This window comes from Leopardus geoffroyi, chromosome B1 (genome assembly GCF_018350155.1).
Source record: "Leopardus geoffroyi isolate Oge1 chromosome B1, O.geoffroyi_Oge1_pat1.0, whole genome shotgun sequence".
In the NCBI taxonomy this organism is placed as follows: domain Eukaryota; kingdom Metazoa; phylum Chordata; class Mammalia; order Carnivora; family Felidae; genus Leopardus; species Leopardus geoffroyi.
Window position 1 is genome coordinate 120,066,425 of NC_059327.1, and position 19,260 is coordinate 120,085,684.

General features: G+C 36.6%; 1 protein-coding gene across 1 annotated transcript in view; it reads right to left on the reverse strand.

Annotated features, from left to right (window-relative positions):
- BANK1 (B cell scaffold protein with ankyrin repeats 1) overlaps window positions 1–19,260 on the reverse strand; it is a 311,973-nt gene that overhangs the window by 37,134 nt on the left and 255,579 nt on the right. The window contains exons 8-10 of the mRNA XM_045471780.1: window positions 11,030–11,105; window positions 7,442–7,753; window positions 2,409–2,705 (exon numbers count right to left, since the gene is read on the reverse strand). Coding sequence (XP_045327736.1) covers window positions 2,409–2,705; window positions 7,442–7,753; window positions 11,030–11,105 — 685 coding nt within the window. The remainder of the gene's footprint in view (window positions 1–2,408; window positions 2,706–7,441; window positions 7,754–11,029; window positions 11,106–19,260) is intronic.

Below are 19,260 nucleotides of genomic sequence, written 5' to 3' on the forward strand. Positions count from 1 at the left end.
AAACTAACATTGTGGGGTAGGTAATTCAATGAAAAAGTTGTTTATCTCCCCTTCTAATGCAGTCCACAAATTAATAAGTAGAGTTTCCATTCAGGTTTTTGGAGCTTCATAAAAGCACAGTTATTTGATGGATGTATCAAGCATTCCAGATAGCACAAAAAGCAAACAAAGGTAATAGAGATAATATGAAAACTACAGAACAATTAAAATCACAAAAATTTAAAAAATCAAATCAGAACAAAATAAAAGAAAACAATAACAAAGGTATTGAATTCCACTGCCCTCACCACTTCCAAAGAAAGAGAAAATAAATATACAAAAATAACAAATTGAGAACAAGAAATGCATGTTCATACGAGGTACTGATACGCAGAGGTCATCTCTCAGACACTATGGAGTTGTGCAGTACACCCAACCAAACAGAAAATGAGAATATGACAGCCAAGAAAAGAATGGGAAGATAAAAGATAAAATGCAAAAAGTAGAACATCGCAACATGGGAGTCTCTACCTGTGGTCCTGAGAACACCCCAAGGAATGGGATATAGAAGACGATGTACCTCTTCAGAAACTTCTAGAATAAAACTAAATTCTTGTGTTGAGCTGTGTCTATTTTCTTTCTTTAAAAAAATATTTATTGGTGGGGCGCCTGGGAGGCTCAGTCGGTTGGGCATCCGACTTCGGCTCAGGTCATGATCTCACAGCTTGTGAGTTCACAGCTCAGAGCCTGGAGCCTGCTTCAGATTCTGTGTCTCCCTCTCTCTCTGCCCCTCCCCCACTCGTGCTCTGTCTCTCTCTCCCCTTCAAAAAAAATAAACATTAAAAAAAAATTTTTTTTAAATATTTATTGGGAGGTAGTATCCTTGTCTAAAGCCTAGTAATATTCTAGAGATCACTATATTCGACAATCTAAGAATTTCTAATTGCACCTACTCCCTGACATAATAATTTAGATGATTGTTCCAGCTGACATTTTATTTTAGCTGACACATTTATTAATTTGTTATTTTCTAATTTGTAATAGTTTCTTGAACATTGTCAGCAGATCACTGTTGAGTAAGTACATTGTACACTGGTAATTAACTTTACACGTACTTGAAAAATTTTCTTATACAAATTATATATTTCCCAATACATAATGCATAAGCAATGGAGTGGTTTTTTTGGAACATATTAAGCATAGATGAGTAACTTGTGCTTCTTTTCTGCAGGTTTGCGGTATATATTTAAATGTTCTGTTGGAGTATTTGGTTCGAATTGTTTGAATATATAATCTATTGCTTTTCAGCTTTAGTTATCCATCAAACATTTTGTTTGTGTTCCATTCTGTTCAAAAATCTGTAATAAAGTGTCACATTGTACTCTAGGTATGTATTTGTATATCTGCCACTTAGGGACTCTTCAAGGATGAAGAAATTGTTTTATGCCATTTTCTCAGTCCCTAGGATGGTATTTTAGCCCAAAAAGGCACTCAGTCCATGTGCATACAATGAGCTGATAAATAAAAGTCATCTCGCAGACACTATGGATTCATGGAGTACATCCAACCAAACGGTATAGAAGAGTGCTGGAAAATAATAGAGTAAGTATACCTTGCTGAGGCTATAGATACACAAAAGCTCAACAATTTTTTAGTTTTTTTTTTTTTTTTCAACGTTTATTTATTTTTGGGACAGAGAGAGACAGAGCATGAACAGGGGAGGGGCAGAGAGAGAGGGAGACACAGAATCGGAAACAGGCTCCAGGCCCAGAGCCTGACGCGGGGCTCAAACTCACGGACCACGAGATCGTGACCTGGCTGAAGTCGGACGCTTAACCGACTGTGCCACCCAGGCACCCCAAGTTTTTTTTTTTTTAATTTAGATTCAACTCAGTAGAAAATGAGGAAGAAGAATTGAAGTCTAAAATGCAGTAGAAATTCTACGGCAGATAGTTGGGGTAAAAAATTAAGAGAGTAATTGGAGTTGCATATCTGAGATTCTAGTATTCACAACTTTTTCAGTTTTTAAAGTTGTTTTCAGTGGAATTAGGAGCAAAAAGTAAAGTTGTGGTAAGAAGTACTTCCCTCTTTTTCTTGTATTGCACATTATTCATAGGAGGTGAGCTTTCCTCTGGTAGAATTATAGAAAAAGTTTCAAATAGAATTTCTGCACATAAGCTGTGGTTTCATGTCTTTGGGTAATCTGTCAAAACTATTCTTCTTAATGAAGAACTAGAAACCAGAACCCTATCGTTATTCTTATTCTCTTTATTCATTGTGTTTCTATATTTAAAAATGTGCCAGTAAAATTCACCTATGACTTCAAAAGAATATTTCATCCATGGGGTTTTCGACTCCACCAAAAAACAGGACAATTCCTCCCACCCTCAAAGCATTCACACACACACACACACAACAAAAAACATTACCTTGAGCTATGTAAGGTGTGGTTTCCTCTTTTGGAGGGATATTTGTGGGTCGAGGTGTAGGGGCAGGAGGTCTGTTTATTATAAAAGACCAACTCCCATTTTTTTTCTTGGTACTCATATTGGCCAATATCATGTCATAATCACTGTCTTCAATCTCAGCAAATGTATATGGGTCTTCCTCTTTCTCCTCTTCATTTTCTCTCCTTTCTTCTTTGGTCTCACCTCCTGTTTCCTGTCTTGCTCCGAGATCACACCAGTTTTGACTTCTTTCCATCTGGCCTTCCACCATTTTCCCTGCTTATGAAATATTTAGGTGGTGGTTACTCTTCTCTTACATGCAATATTACTGATGTCCTTCTGTCACTTTCTTGAAACTTCCCCCCTGAATAATTTGTATATTATCCTATAGATTTCAAAAAGAAGAGTGAACTGTATAATGTACTACCATTCTCCTGCAGTTTGTAATTATTACCTTTGTTTAAAAAAAAAAAAAGTTTGTTAGAGGTGCCTGGCTGTCTCAGTCAGTAGAGCATGTGACTCTTGGTATCAGGGCTGTAAGGTCGAGCCCCACACTGGGTGTAGAGATTACTTAAAAATAAAATCTTACACCGTGTGAACTAATTGGAAGTAAAATAACAACTTAAAAAAAACAAAACATCTCATAACCAGAAAAAAAATCTTAAAAAAAGTGTTTAAAACACATTTCTTTGAAAACATATAAATAAGCATATAGATACATGCTAAATATAAGCACATAGTTTATAAGGGATTTAATACCAGAAAATTGAAGGACAAAACTAAGCCTCCAGTTCCAAATGCTTTGAAAACTTATTTTTCAAGCAGAATATGCTAAAAATTTTTTTTTCCATTTGAAGTCATTTTACCATTCATAGGGCTTGCACTGGGTATTTTGCCTAACATTCAATTTCTCTGAAAATGACAGGGGGGAATAGCCAAACATGCCATTACTCGCTTTCTTACAGCAAGTCTCACAGTGGTTTGACAAACTGAGTTTCAAAAATGTAACTCTTGATTTCTATAAGTCAGCATGAACCTCATTCTTAGATAAAGGACATTGAAAGGGTTTGTGACATGATGGCATGGATAATCAAAGGCTTAAAGATTAATTCATATGAAAAGACTAATCTTTTATGGTTTTAATACTCAGCAAAATCTTTACATATTTTTTTTTAATTTTTTTTTAACATTTATTTATTTTTGAGAGAGAGAGAGACAGAGCATGAATGGGGGAGGATCAGAGAGAGGGAGACACAGAATCCGAAACAGGCTCCAGGCTCTGAGCTGTCAGCCCAGAGCCCGATGCGGGGCTCGAACTCACGGACCGCGAGATCGTGACCTGAGCTGAAGTCGGCCGCTTAACCGACTGAGCCACCCAGGCGCCCCTACATATTTTTTAAAGAATGTATTAAATATTTTAGTAGCAGTTATTTAGAAGACAAAGTATCACATTCTTCGGTTAATGAGTATGAAAATTTTTATTAATGAAAATTTTTATTAAAAGTTAGAATTAAAATTTTTTAATGTTTAGTTTTGAGAGAAAGAGAGAGAGGAAGAGAGAGAGAGAGAAAATGGAGGAGGGGCGGAGACAGAGGGACACAGAATCTGAAGCAGGCTCCAGGCTCTGAGCTGTCAGCACAGAGCCTGATGTGGGTCTTAAACTCACGGACTGCGAGATCATAACTTGAGCCGAGATGCTCAACTGACTGAGCCACCCAGGTGCCCCAAACATTAGACTATTGACAAATGTTTTGCTTAAAGCATTAATGAAAACAATAAAATGGAAAGAATTAAAGTTATTGACTTAAAAATCATTGCTTTTCTCGGTTGTTCTGAGAGATCATGCATGTGACCTAAGGGAGAACTACTCTCCTTCCTCTTTGGTGACAATCTGACCAAATGATTTCTAGGTTACTTACGGCTATTTTAGTGGAAAGATGTGGAAGCTAAGGAGAATGACAAGTTGTAGAACAAATAAAAATATATTATTTTCAGTAGTTCAGCAATTGTATGGGTAGGCTCATGAGGAGAGGCCAAGATCCTTCCCCAACCAGTCTTAGATCCGATTGTTTCAATTAGTTTAAGCCAAGAAGTAACGCCTAATTGCCTACCACCAACTTCCAAATCTGCATGTTTTTCCTTTCTCCTTATGAATAATATGGTGCTGAGATTTTGACTTCATGACTTCTGTTTCACTGACAGCATAACAGGTGAAACCAGATTAAGTGTGTGGGAAACATTTTTACAGTGTTTCATTTTTAGCGGAATGTGTCAACTATCTTACTTTTATCAACCCATTTCCTGAGCTGTTAAACTCTGTTTCTCCACCCACCCTCCTTCCCAACTCTTTCTAAAGTTGGGCTTGTAGCAGAAATAATACATTTTTCTTTTTTATTTCCCAATGTATCCGATTCTACTTTTCACGTCAGAGTGGGGCCGTAGCATCCTCAATTCAAGTTGTGCATCAGGAGATAAAGATGAAACAAAATCACTCCTATCATTCTACTTTTTGAAAAAAAACAATAGTAGCAGACTGTGTAACAAAGAGAAGAATCTTAAAAGCCGAGGAAACTGGTTTATAGAAGTATTTGATACAGTTTAATTACAGGCTTTATGGTCTTGGGTCTGAGTCAAAGAGGAGTAATAGCGATTGTTGCCTTGCAAGTGTGTTCTGGAGAGAAAGAGGGACAATGTGTTCTTCATAAACTGACAAGTGTTCTATAGTGTTTTATATTATTTTTTTTCCTCCAGCGAATATGTCCATAAATCCATCCTGGGGAATCTGATGCTTAGGATATGGGGAGGTGGCCCTTCCTCTTTCGGTAATTTGAGGGCATAAGGAAACTCATCCCAGAAAACAATTCTGAAGGTATCACTAGCTAAAATCAAAGACTCCACACAAATTCCCTGGCAGAAAGAAAGAAAGAAAGAAGGAAAGAAAGAAAGAAAGAAAGGGAAAAAAAGAAAAAGAAAAAGTGGTAGCTTCCAGTATTTTCTTTTTTTTTCATTTCAAACGTTTTTATTTTTTTTTTATTTTTTAATTTATTTTTATTTTTTTCAATATATGAAATTTATTGTCAAATTGGTTTCCATACAACACCCAGTGCTCATCCCAAAAGGTGCCCTCCTCAATACCCATCACCCACCTTCCCCTCCCTCCCACCCCCCATCAACCCTCAGTTTGTTCTCAGTTTTTAAGAGTCTCTTATGCGCCAGTATTATTTACAAAGGCTGTAATCAAAGAACTTTAAGAAAAAATATTGACATGGTATTTTCCATTACTTCCAATATTAGCCCGATGAAAACATGTGGTCAGAACTAACACTGCATATCAAATGTAAAAGTATAAGGTTTTAAAATAAAAAGTGTGGATTTTGTTTTATTTTGCTTCTTGTATTTGGTACTTTTCAGAAGATATACTTGCCAACATTACACTTCTGGTATTAGAAATCTGGTGATTGCTCTCTGTAGTTTTAGGCCTTCTAACCAACATACAGCATATAAAAATTTACATTAGGGAAAACACAATTTATTATTAGCTCCTTTAAGAGATTTAACTTGATGGAAAACAAGTTTGTCTTCTTTACAATTTATTTTAATAATTACATAAAATTATTCATATCTGGAAAAAGCGAGAAAATATACAAGAATTTTATTGACAGGGTACTGCCTACCTATGTCTCTCTCCCCACCCCCAGTATTGATACACCTACCTCCCTGATCTATCACAACGGTCTCTCAGAGACCATTGGCACATAGTAGGTAATCAACACATATTTGTTGAATGAATGAAAGAATCAGAGGAGTGCCCATTAGGTTTTCCATACTTTCCATTAAGCAGGACTTTTCATCTCTGAGTACAGTGCATGACCTTAGTAAAGGTTTATGTTCATCAACTTGAACCTTTAGAGAGACAGGACCTTCAAGGATATAAATGCTAAATTTCACGGCTTCTAATTCACTTTTTGAAACAGTGTTTATTATACTTTATAGCCCTCTAGGATTCAACAGCTAAAGTACAATGGCAAACAGAGTTTTAATAATAGATATTTCTTTCACCTTATTAAAAGTTCATTGTAAGAACATTGTTTGAATTTGGAAAGTACGTGTAAAATAGTAATCAATAATGTCGGTGATCATTAGTGACTGTAAGAGTGAGCCTGGAGATAGAAGTCCGTTAGGCTGTTGAACATTCCAGCCAGAAAGCCCAATATGGAAGCTCCTGTCGATACTACCCACACCACCCCTGTCCTCCCCCCGACCCCTGCCCCCATTACACATGGTAAATCTTGTATCTGGGAACAAATGCAATCACAGCCATTTAACTGTTCTTCCACGTTAGCAATATATTTAGTGTTCTTAGGCTTTGGTCTCAGTGCAGTGTGAGAAACCCTTTACCACTTGCTTCCCCTGCAGCTACCAACTGAGTGACGTGCCCAAGGTCATTTTCAAATCTGTAAAACGTTAGCCTTTTCCTTTGCCAGATGACTTTTTTTTTAAAGGAAAGTTGTCATTTAGTTTTCCACATGATGCTTGAGGTTCATTTTACGTGAAGGAGTACAGACTCCTTCCAAGTTTTATTTCTCTACTTGAAGGTTTGTAATGAGACTGCTCTGAAAGAAAGGAAGGGAGGGAAGGAGGAAGGAAAGGTGGTAGGAAAGGGAAAGAAAGGGAGGATAGAGAGAAAGAAAGAAAGAAAGAAAGAAAGAAAAAGAGACAGAGGGAGAGAGGAAGGAAGGAAGAAAAAAGAAGGAAAGAAGGAAGGAAGAAAAGAAAAGAAGGAAAGAAGAAAGAAAGAGAGAGAGAGAGGGAGGGAGGGAGGGAGGGGGGAGGAAGAAAGGGAAAGTGAATGAATGGCAGGTATCTTTCGCCTAATTTCTGAGGCCTTAAAGGAACAGCAAGAAAGTTGATCTTGGGTTTAAAAGCTGATCTTCCCTGTACAGATTTGCCACTGCACTATACGCTATGGAAGCCCATCAAACTTTTGCTGTTGTTGTTTTAACCCTTAAACTTACCCTGCAATGTGCAGTGAGGTTTTTCCAGTGGGAAGGCAGCAGCTACAGGTCGTGGAGGGGGCGGAGGTGGTCTGTTGCTGACGAGTGGCTCTCGTGAAGTATGTTCTGGATTGTCTCCAGGAACGAACACATAGAAGTCATCATCATACTGGTTCGCAGAAGTGCCAACCCCAACCTCTGCCAGGCTGTGCTCGGCCTCTGTGCTCGATTCACCCTCCTTATCTTCCTTTGCCAGTTCATCTGCCTCAGCTCCTTCTGCCCATTGCCTGTATGTCTGTCCACCTTCAGGATGAAATGCTGGGTTCTGTATGGCTGTTTATGATGAAGACAGTAGATTTCATTTAAATACACCATCTGGAGGCATTTCATATTTTCTAATTTCATACAGAAGTGATAGTACTGCTAATAAAACTTTTATGATCTGATACAGTGGAAAGCTGACAAATGCATAATTTTAGCGAACAGTCATTCTTGGACTTTTAAAATACCAAACAAACAGTTAAAGCTTCCTTATATCTTGCTACCTCACAATACCACACACTCATACATACAATAACACTTGGATTCTCTAGGGTTATTGTTTGAGCAGATTCATATATGACTGCATGACTGCATTTTTATTAGAAAACAGCATAACTGACCTAAGAAGTGATAAGTAAGTTATGGAAAAGCTAAATTCAAGGAAAAATGATAAACCTTAACTTGCTTGTAAATAATACAATAAAAGTGACTCTGTCCTCTTACTTAGTGACTATTTTAATATATAATTATCACCAGATTATATCTTAACTCTTGAAAACATTACTTGAGGAAAGTGTTATTTTTTGGTGGAGAAGCATCCAAATCACCAATGGTAGGTAAATCTTTCTAAGATTCAGTTCTGTCATCTATGAAATATATCCTATCCTGAAACTTAACCAAATACTCCAAATTCCCTCCATCCTAAGAGTCATGATTCCATCATTTGTTTTTATAATGTACACAATAAATACCCAGGAAGAAAACTGAAAAAAGATACTATAATGCAGTAACTTCAAATCTTAAGATTTTGTTGTTTAAATTTTCATAAAAATTCCGCTTTAAATAAAGGATTCACAAAACTTTAAAACAACCTTGGAATCTCTAGATTGGAAGGAATATGTGAATTACTGTCATTGTCAGTGCAATAGACAAGCAAATGACTGTTGTTTTAGTGTTGCTAAGCTGAAATACAGCTAAAGAAGCCAATTGGCAGAGTATGGAGAAAAAGGCCTTTTTTTTTTTTTTTTTTTTTTTTTTTTTAAACAACAAAGAGTTATGCTGTAGAAACTTTTCAGTTATGGGAGAAAATCAGTCATGAAGAAAAATTGTGCCCATGATGGTACCCCATATTTCTATGTGGAATTTTATTTTTTATTGTTCTTTCTTTCTACATGAGAAAGAAGAAAGATACAGCTTCCGTATTAGAACTACAGACCAAGACTCTTTAATTAGTAGGTTGGGCAGAGCAACCAGCCATTCATTCTTGCACAGATCTCATTCATCGTTCTACCCCTAACACAAAACACTGAGCCCAAAATAAAGTAGTTTCTAGAAATACTGACGGAGTAGACAATGCAGTGACTGGAAAGAAATTACTGCTCAGGCTAGCAAAGGGACTTCACTATTTCTGTCTCGGCAAATCGATCATCAACTATAGGAAATTACTTGTAGCCACCCTCATGTTTATGTATTCAGTATTTATGTTTTATGTTTACACTGTCTAAGCAACAGAGTCTCCTTGGTCCCTGTCAAAAATGCCCAAACCTGGAATCCGGCCCTGGGCGGGGGGTTGGATGTAGTAGGTCAGTGAGTTTTGGCAACTTCACAGTGATCGTGATACTAATGGAAATCTGCTTAGGTGTGCCATACTCCCTGAGTCCAGTCACACAGAATTTCCTAAACAAGAAAATTCCAGGTCCAAATGGTCTTTAGAAATGAGGTTGTTCTCTATAAATAATTGAAATCATGTTTTTCTCTTTATAGGAAGTTCTTCCGAGGATTACATTTCATAATAAATAAATGGTCATTATCAATGATGGCCTTTATCATCAGTTTTATTACTGTCAAAAATAAAAATAAAATGTATGGCTTTAAAATGCAGTGCATTAATTCATTACTTTAGCATTATTTTGTGTTATGCCATAACTTTTGAGGTTGTTTCCTGATTTGCCAAAGTATGCTAGGTAAGACATTATATTTAATTTTATCTGATTTGCAGATCAGCCTACCATTTGAAAAACTAGTGGTCAATAATGGTTATTGAGCATCAACTGTGCAGTGTTCAAAGGGCAATGCCCCAGGGTAAGAGCATGCTTGATATGTGAGATGTCACTGTGGCTGTGAACAAACAAGACAGGGGTCAGAGATGGGACCAAAAAGGTTATCCAGGGATAATCTTTAGATGATGATAAAGATTATAAGTATGATGAGAAAGTAAAGAGAAATTTGGAACAGAAAAGTGATTAGTTCCTTCACGAAGCATAGAGTATTAGGAGGAGCAAATGTGGAAGCTGCTATTTCAGGGTTTCTTAATAGCAGTGCTGCTGAGATTTCGGACTAGATAATCCTGTGTTGCGTGTGGTATGCGTCCTATGCATCATGGGACATTTAGCAGAATTGCTGGTGTCCACCCCCTAAATGCCAGTTTGGGAAGCTCCCTTCTCAAATCATGATAATAAAATAGCTTCTGTCCATTGACAAATATCGCCGGTTTTGAGTGGAAAATAGTCCTTCATTGACAACCATTGTGCCACTGCAATAATCCAAGGAAGAGCTGATGGCAGCATGGACTAGGGTAAATAATGAAAGATTGAGGAACCGCTGAATGCTGGCTACGCTGTGAAGGTGGAGTCAACATTACTATTATCCGACAGACTGGATGTGGGGTGAGAGAGGAAGTAAAAAAGCCAAAGGACTTCCAGGTTTTTGGACGGAATGAAACAAGGAAAGAATCTTCACTTACTGAAATGGGAAAGTCAGCAGGTGGTGTAGGTTTGAAAGCACCAAGCATTAGGGATTTTGGATTTGGAAATGCTGCGTGGGGGATGCCTTTCAGATGTGCTTGTGAAGGAAGTTATTGTATACCAGCGGAATCTGGCATAATGGGTAGTTATATACACGTAGGGAGACTGAATTAGCCCTCAGACATTAGAATATAGAACCACATCCTATGACAGCCAGGAAGGACCTTAGAGAGAGACCTAGTCCAAGCTTCTCATTTCCTAGCAGAGAAAACTAAGGTCTGAAAAGAATGTGACTTTGTTTTAAAAAATACTGAAAAAGCAGAGTTGTCAAATAGTCAAAATATTTGCATCAATCTGACTTGTGTATTCTCTCTGGGTAGGAAAAACTGGGGTTTGATTATTCAACACTGAACTTAATAGAAGTATTTCAATTGGCAAGATAATGTAGTAACATCTCTACCGTATTATAAATGAGAGGACATTTAGTTAATTAAATGCCTTTCCAGGCTCTCCATGCACTCTTCAGTCTTACTTGACCAGTTACAGGTACCTTAATATAAATGTTACATATATACATGTATTCATAACATACAGGAATACTTACTAGAAGAATATGCAAATAATGAAGTAAAATCATCTTCATAGTCATTTTCTTGATCATTTCTGCTAACTTCTGGGATCTGAAAAAAAAATGAATGTTTTTAATAATACCCATTCATCTTAAGAAAATTTTTTTTAATGTTTATTTTTTTGAAAGAGAGAGAGAGCATGAGTGGGGAGGGGCAGAGTGAGAGGGAGACAGACAGAATCTGAAGCAGGCTCCAGGCTCTGAGCTGTCAGCACAGAGTCGAATGTGGGGCTCGAACCCACAAACCATGAGATCATGACCTGAGCTGAAGTCGGACGCTTAACTGACTGAGCCACCCAGGGGCCCCTATCCGTTCATCTTAATGCATCTGTATCATTACATATATCAAATGGAAAGTTAATATCTGTGGAAATAAGAAATTGTCTTAGTATTTCTTTAAGTACTTTGTTTATACTACATATCTCAGCTATTATATTTGTGCCAGCTACAATACAATTGTTCAATGACATAAAGTATTAAAAGTATACTGCAGCAATTTGGGGCGCCTGGGTGGCGCAGTCGGTTAAGCGTCCGACTTCAGCCAGGTCACGATCTCGCGGTCCGTGAGTTCGAGCCCCGCGTTGGGCTCTGGGCTGATGGCTCAGAGCCTGGAGCCTGTTTCCGATTCTGTGTCTCCCTCTCTCTCTGCCCCTCCCCCGTTCATGCTCTGTCTCTCTCTGTCCCAAAAATAAATAAACGTTGAAAAAAAAAATTAAAAAAAAAGTATACTGCAGCAATTAGATATTTCCAATAAATAATAAGTTGATTGAAAATGAAGCTTACTGCAATTACTTTAAGATTCAAAGCAATGGTCATGAAATTTAGGTGCAATAAATAAGATCTGAAAATTGAACACAACTATTTCTCTTAAAAACCACGCTCTTTCCTTTCTTTTAACATTTCTGGGGTGCCTGGATGGCTCAGTTGGTTGACAGCCCAACACTTGGTTTTGGTTCAGGACATGATCTCATGGTTAATGGGTTCCAGGCCTGTTTTGAGACTCGACAGCACGGAGCCTGTTTGGGATTCTCTCTGTCCCTCTCTCTCTGTTCATCCCCTGCTCAGGCTCTCTCTTTCTTTATCTCAAAATAAATAAGTGAACTTAAAAAAATATTTCTGTGTCTTTTACCAGTTCAAAAGACTTCTTAATTACATCAAGTATAATAATACAGTGAAAGCCAGTGAAACTGCAAAATGGCTTATTTTCCATCTTTTAAAAAGAAAAAAAGAAACAGACTAAGGGGATTTATGTTTGTTTTTCTGAAGTCCGTTCCACTACACTTAGAAGGGGGAATTACCGAGAAAAGACAGAAACCTGTTATCTCTGAATTGCTAGTCTTTGTTTATAATCTCTGAAGGAGACATGGGATCTACAGTAGTGGAACATATTGGTGCTCCTAGAGAAAGGTAAGTAATACCAGTGACAGTTCTATTTGTGCAAAAGCATCAAGAGAAAAAGATGGAGGTTGGATGCATCAATATAGGTCACAATATGTTACCATGAACCTCAAGTGATTATTCAAATGATTTCTGCTTTTGTTCTTACTACAACTTAAATGATTAGTCCATTTGCTCTGCATTTTAAATGTCCCTTTGTTTGTTTGTTTATTTGTTTATCTATTTAAAATGTTTTATTTTTGCGAGGGGAGGGCAGAGAGAGAGGAGGACAGGATTCGAAGCGGGCTCTGCGCTGACAGCAGCGAGTCTGATATGGGGCTCCAACTCACGAACTGTGAGATCATGACCTGAGCCGAAGGTCAATGCTCAACCGACTGAGCCACTCAGGTGCCTCTAGAACATTCCTTTAAAAATTAGAAGCATCCATATTGAAACATTATTAAATTTATAATAGCCTTGGTATGCAAGGGTATTTGAGCTATATATGGACGTCATCAATTTGATTGGTCAGTCACTCTGGCCAATGGGAGCCCAATGGAATTTATTCTTCCTTCCTTCCTTCCTCTTTCTCTCTCCCTCCTTTTCTTTTTCTTTTCTTTCTTTCTTTCTTTCTTTCTTTCTTTCTTTCTTTCTTTCTTCCTTTCTTTCTTTCTCTCTTTCTATTAATGCTATCCAGAGAAGCAACATGGTCTTTGATTTCCAGTGGAATCTTGAAAGTAAAAGTGTCTTTATTATTATTATTATTATTATTATTATTATTATTAGTTAACCTGATGCAGAAGCTCATTTCATATTTAAATCATATTTTCCCCTTGGTGGACTCAATAAAATGCTAATATGAAAAGTCATATAACTTTGACATGTTGATTGATACTTGTATGCTTTGCTATTAAATGCATTGTTTAATACAGACATTCTTTGTTTCCAATTAGCCTCACCTCTTTATTTCATAAGATAGATCAAGAATATGTTTAAAAATCCATAATACTTTTAAAATCATATCCAGGAAGTTTTTACTAGAATAACAGGGATTGTTTTCAAAGATTTCAGAAATTATGTAAAAATTTTCTACATACTATTCACAAGCCTAGACATTATGAGCACAGAATCTGTGAACGAATAATGAGGCTGTGGGCAAGCATGTAGATGTATGTGTATGTACTGAGGTTAAAATCTAATGGAATCATTTTTATGTTATAAGCTATATGACATTTGTATTAATAAACAAGCAAGCCCAAAAATGTACTGAAAGAAGAAGCTTTCCAAATTTAAAAAGGAGCTAAGTTTGACAGGTTTTGAGCACTTTTATAACTATCATGCAAAATTGACATTTTGTATATCGGGCTATGCAGAGATTAGTCGTTTTCTCAGGAATGAGAGATCTTTAGAAATGTTTAAATGACAAGATAGTTGTTTCTTACCTGAATTCCTTATGCTTATAATCATATTTATTTTCAGAAATATGTTAGATTGGTGACATATTAATAACTGTTGAAGGAAATCGATGATGGTTTCAAAGACAAGTGTGCTGGCCATCTGACTTTAGTATTTGGCTGTGTGGTACAGTGGGCAGAGCATGGCTTGTGAAGTCAATTTAAGAACAAACCACAGCTCTATGATTTATTAGCTGTGTTATATTGGGCAACTCTATATCTCAATATTCTATGCTGCCAAATGTGAATAGTATTATCTATGCCATCAGTTTGCTGAGAGGGCTAAATGAGAATAATGTAAGCAAAACACATAGTACCTGTAACCACATAGTAATTGCTCAATGAATGTAACCTGCACATGTTAGATTTTTCCTTCATCCTACAAAATGTAATTCTACATTTAATAAAGTACAGTAATCACATCGATTTGATGGGGAAATCATCAGGAATGAACCAATAGTTATTTAGCTTATTTCTTCTCAGTTGTGTGCCTCTAGAAGTTTTGCTGACAGAAAAAGAACTAGAATATAAACTTCGTATCTGATTGAAGTGTGGCAGTATGATTTTGTTATTAAAAATACTTTGATAATTTATAAGATAATAGAGACAGGCATGAAAAAGCAGTAATTCTTTAATAAGTTCCTTTTTCTAAAGCTAGAGTCTGACTTTATTCATTAATTTGTTAAATAAATATGCAGGCCTACTATGTGCTAACTACTCTGTTAGCAATTAAGGAAAATAAGTTAAAAATAAGAGACATAATTCCCATTCTCATAACTCTCATATTTTTTATAGAAGAGAAGACAAAATAATAAAATGATCAGAATACAATATTTTACTTACTTCACTACACAAATTCAGTCCTTAGAGGCGAAAAGGAGAATTAAGGAAGAATCAGATAATCAGCGCCAAATTTTATTAAGTTGCTTTCTGTATGAGGAGTTTGGATTAAAAAATTATCTTGATGCTTGCCATGAGTCCTACTGCTCTAAATGAAAAATTCAGCTTAAATAATGTAATCTATTAGCTGAATATGCTCAGTGTAATATTCCAGCCCACAGACAATGTTTAATGAAATTAAAATCATTCATTATCAAAGATAAACTAAGAAGAGAACGTGTTGACTAAGGTTTATAAAGCTCCACATGGCTTGGCATCCAGCACTGTACAAATTGATCATAATATTCTGATTTTGAGGGAGTGAATAAAAACAATCTTCACATGGCAGTTGGTTTCCAAATCTTGTTATGAGATTCTGAAGATATTATAATTAGCTTAACTCTTGCCCAACTTTCCACAGTGTTGACTTTAAACGATTTTGCCAGCTGTAAAGCACATGGCAGTCTGTGGAATGAGAGTAAGAAGACATATATGTTTGAAGAATAACAAATTGGCCTGTAACATTTTATATTTTACCCAAAATGTATGTACTAAGCTGCAGAATCCGAGATAATATTCCAATGGAAATAATAAAGAGTATACTTACTAAATGTTAAGAATAATGAACAATGTTTTACTAAAGCCATGAATAAGAGTCTCAAAAAAGTTTTTTTGAAGATGAATTGTAGGAGTATGCTATCTTAGCTCTCTCTACATCTTTTAAGAGGATTTGTTTCTCCTTAGGCCATCTAGGAATATGGTCTAAAAGCAGAATCTTCTAATTTCTTACGAAAATTCTCTCTTTTTTGTTTAAAGTTTATTTATTTTGAGAGAGAGAGAGAGAGAGAGAGAGAGAGAGAGAGAGAGAGAAGAGAGCATGTGCATGCATGTGGGAAGGGGAAGAGAGAGAGGGAGAGAAGGAGTCTCAAGCAGGATCCGCTCTGTCACCACAGAGCCCGACACGAGACTCAATCCTACGAACCATGAGATCATGACATGAGCTGAAATCAAGAGTCAGATGCTTAACCGACTGAGCCACCCAAGTGCCCCACAAAGTTCTCTTTATATAATAGGAATTGGAATCCGGAATGTAAAAATTAAATAGGAAGTCCACCCATGATTGGGAGAAGAAAAAGGAGAATAAAATAGATGCAGAGCTGTGAGCGGGGAAGAGTGGACATATTCCTTAGTACAGACCAAAATTTTATTAGAATAGCCTGAGGATATATGCTTCAGGTTTAGACAAGTTTTGACCTTAATCTCTGCCCATGATGCAGCTCTGACAACTGCCATAAACTTTAGGCTTGGCTCCTGACCCTGTCACCACATTCTCGCTCTATTTTGGTAGTGTTTGTTTCAAACCCACCGTAGTTGTGGCTTCATCGATCAGGCACCTGCACTGTTATTGGACTTCAGCCATCTCTGTCACTAAAGTGGGAATGATAAAATTAAAACTCATTCCTTCGTTAGGATTGTAGTTGTAAATGTAAAAAATAGTTAATCTTCATTTAAAATTATAGGATCCAAAGTCTGAAAGGAGCTTGTGGATAATTGGTTTATTCTCTTGTTCACACACTGATATAATATTAAAACAATGTGTCACAATGAAAATGTAAGGATTTAGATATTTTTCCGACTAAAAGTTGTTTTTCTATGTAGTCTATAGTCTGCACTGCCCCACCCTATTTACAAGTTGGCTTTTCCTGGGTTCCATGCTTGTCTGTTCTCACAGAATGCATTTTCTTTAGGTGATCTTATTCACTCCGCTGTCTTTACTTTATATCTATATCATGATGATTCTTGGATATATCATTTGCTTCAAACTATTCTAAGGTCTATTGTCTATGGTTCAGTAAAGGATATTAGAATGAACAGTCATAAAAGCAAAGGGGAAAACCTAGAGGGAGCGATACCAGAAAAATCAGGAGAGAGAATGGTTGTGTCTACCCCAAAATTCATATGTTGAAATTCTCTCAAAGAAAATTTGTATGTTGAAATTCTCTCAAAGTGATGGCGTTAGGCATGGGGGCCTCTGGGAGGTGATTAGGTCACGAGGAAGGGTCCTCATGAATGGGATTAGTGCATTATAAAAGTAACCCTACAGAAATCCTTTATCCATTCTACTGTATGAGGCTACAGTGAAAAGGTGGCTATCTATGAACCAGGAAGAGTGCCCTCATCAGATATTGAGTTTGCTGGGACCATGTTCTGGGAATTCCCAGTTTCCAGAAGTGTGAGAAACGAGAGTTATTTATAAGAACCAACTTATACAGTTTTTGTTATGGCAACCTGAATGGACTAAGAGGATTTCAAGTAAATCTCAATATTACACGATTCAGAAGAGTGAAAAAGAACAGCTATGAAAACAGTTCATAACATTTTTCAGCCAAGGTCACTGGTGACCTTGGTGAGGGAATTATAATGGAACTGGGTAAATTCATACTGGATTGAAGAATCTTAAAGAGTAAAGTGGAAGTGAACAATGGAAGGCAACATGTATAGAGTTTCAAGAACAATGATGTGCATAGGGAAACTGTGCTTAAAATTGTTCAAAAAATGAATTAGACATGTCAGCAAACATGTTTTATTGCAGGCAAGGGCTATGAAGATAGTAGGTAATAACACCCAAAGCACACATGCACAAAACATGGGACTTGCAAGAGTGGGATATGCAAATATGAAAATTGCATGATCCAAAACCTCAAGCATTTTACAACTGTGGGTAAGAGAAGGAATATAGATAAGGCAAAACGAAACAAGCTTTTAAAATATACATATACGTGAAAAATGCAACAAGACACAGAGAAACAGAATCATTTTGATTAAGAGGATGGAACAGCGAATATTTCAGGGTAGGTGGTATTGAAAGGTATTGAAACTAGGTTTTAAAGGGTAAGTATGGTTTTAATCTGTAAAGAAAGGGAGGAAGCAAATTCTTGGCTGGCTGGCAAAAGTGACTGAAACAGCAGGATGACTTGGTGAATGGTTCCTAGTTGGTTTGATTAGGTTGCAAGGAAGGATATATTTGAAATGCCAAGATGTGTTGGTACATTAAGATTTTATTGTATAAGCTTTTAAAAGTTCTTGAGTAAGTAATTATTTCCCAAGAAGAGGAAAGTAGCATATTCCTGTCTATATTTGAGAAAAATAATTCTTATGACAGTGGGTAAGAGGAAAGGGTGCTATTTTAATAACCAAGGTGAAGAATATTGAGGACTAAAGAAAATACTTAATGAAGAAGGCAGATCTAATAAATATCAAGGAGATGAGACGAATAAGACTTTTTACAGTTTTGATGCCAAAGCCCGGTGAAAAGGGGTCAAATATGGCAATGTAAATTTCTGTTCAGCTCAATGCTATCTGCTACCCCCTAGAGAACTCTTGTCATTTAGAGATGAAGGCACTGATAAAAAACATCTTTTCTATGAAATACGAGGTCAGAGTCTGAGGTCAAGATATTTACCAACACCTTAGATAAGCTTTGCATTATTTCATGTAACATATGAAAATATATCTGGAATGGGTACATGGCCATTAAATGATGATTCTTCCCATTTCTTTATGAAGTTAAGAAGCTTACCAATTTGGGAAAACAGAAAGCACAAATATGGTGGTCAAATAAACTTTTAATTTGGTCAGCAAGACTCTTTTTTATTTTTTATTTATTTTTTTATTAAAATAATTTTTTAATGTTTATTTATTTTTGACAGAGAGAGAGAGAGAGGGAGAGAGAGAGAGAGAGACGGAGCATGAGCGGGGGAGGGGCAGAGAGAGAGGGAGACACAGAATCCAAAACAGGCTCCAGGCTCTGAGCTGTCAGCACAGAGCCCGACGTGGGGCTTGAACTCACAGATGGCGAGATCATGACCTGAGCCGAAGTCGGACGCTCAACTGACTGAGCCACCCAGGTGCTCCAAGACTCTTAACTATGAAACAGGCTGACAGAACTTAACTGAAGAATAAGTACAAAATTCAAATTAAGTTATAAAGATACCAAAAGAAGTGCTTAGATACAAAAATTGAACAACAAACTATAAATTACACTCAATCAAATCTTACTATATTTTTTTCTTAGAAATGAAAAAAATTAAAAACTTGCCATGAAATTATATGGGTTGATTGGGTATTGGGGGCTTCTGAACAATACACTGAAAACAAGAACCATGTAGTTGTACCCCTCATTCAGAAACGAAGTTAAATGCAACAGAAACATCCAGAAAGAAAGGGTTTAGTAATAAAAGAGACAAGAACACAGAGAGAAAAATGTCAGAGACAGTCAGAAGGAGGATGTAATCACAGAAGTCAACGGTCAAAACTAAGAGAATCATTCTTAATGAACATTTCTGGATTTCAGAATGGTATTCAGAACTCAACTAAAGCATCTTGAAGAAGAATGACTTTTTGGTACAGGAAATTTGATCAAAACATGCGAAATGCAGGGAAATTCTTAGTATGTGTCTATACATTCCGTCTAACATTTTCAAGCATGACAATTGA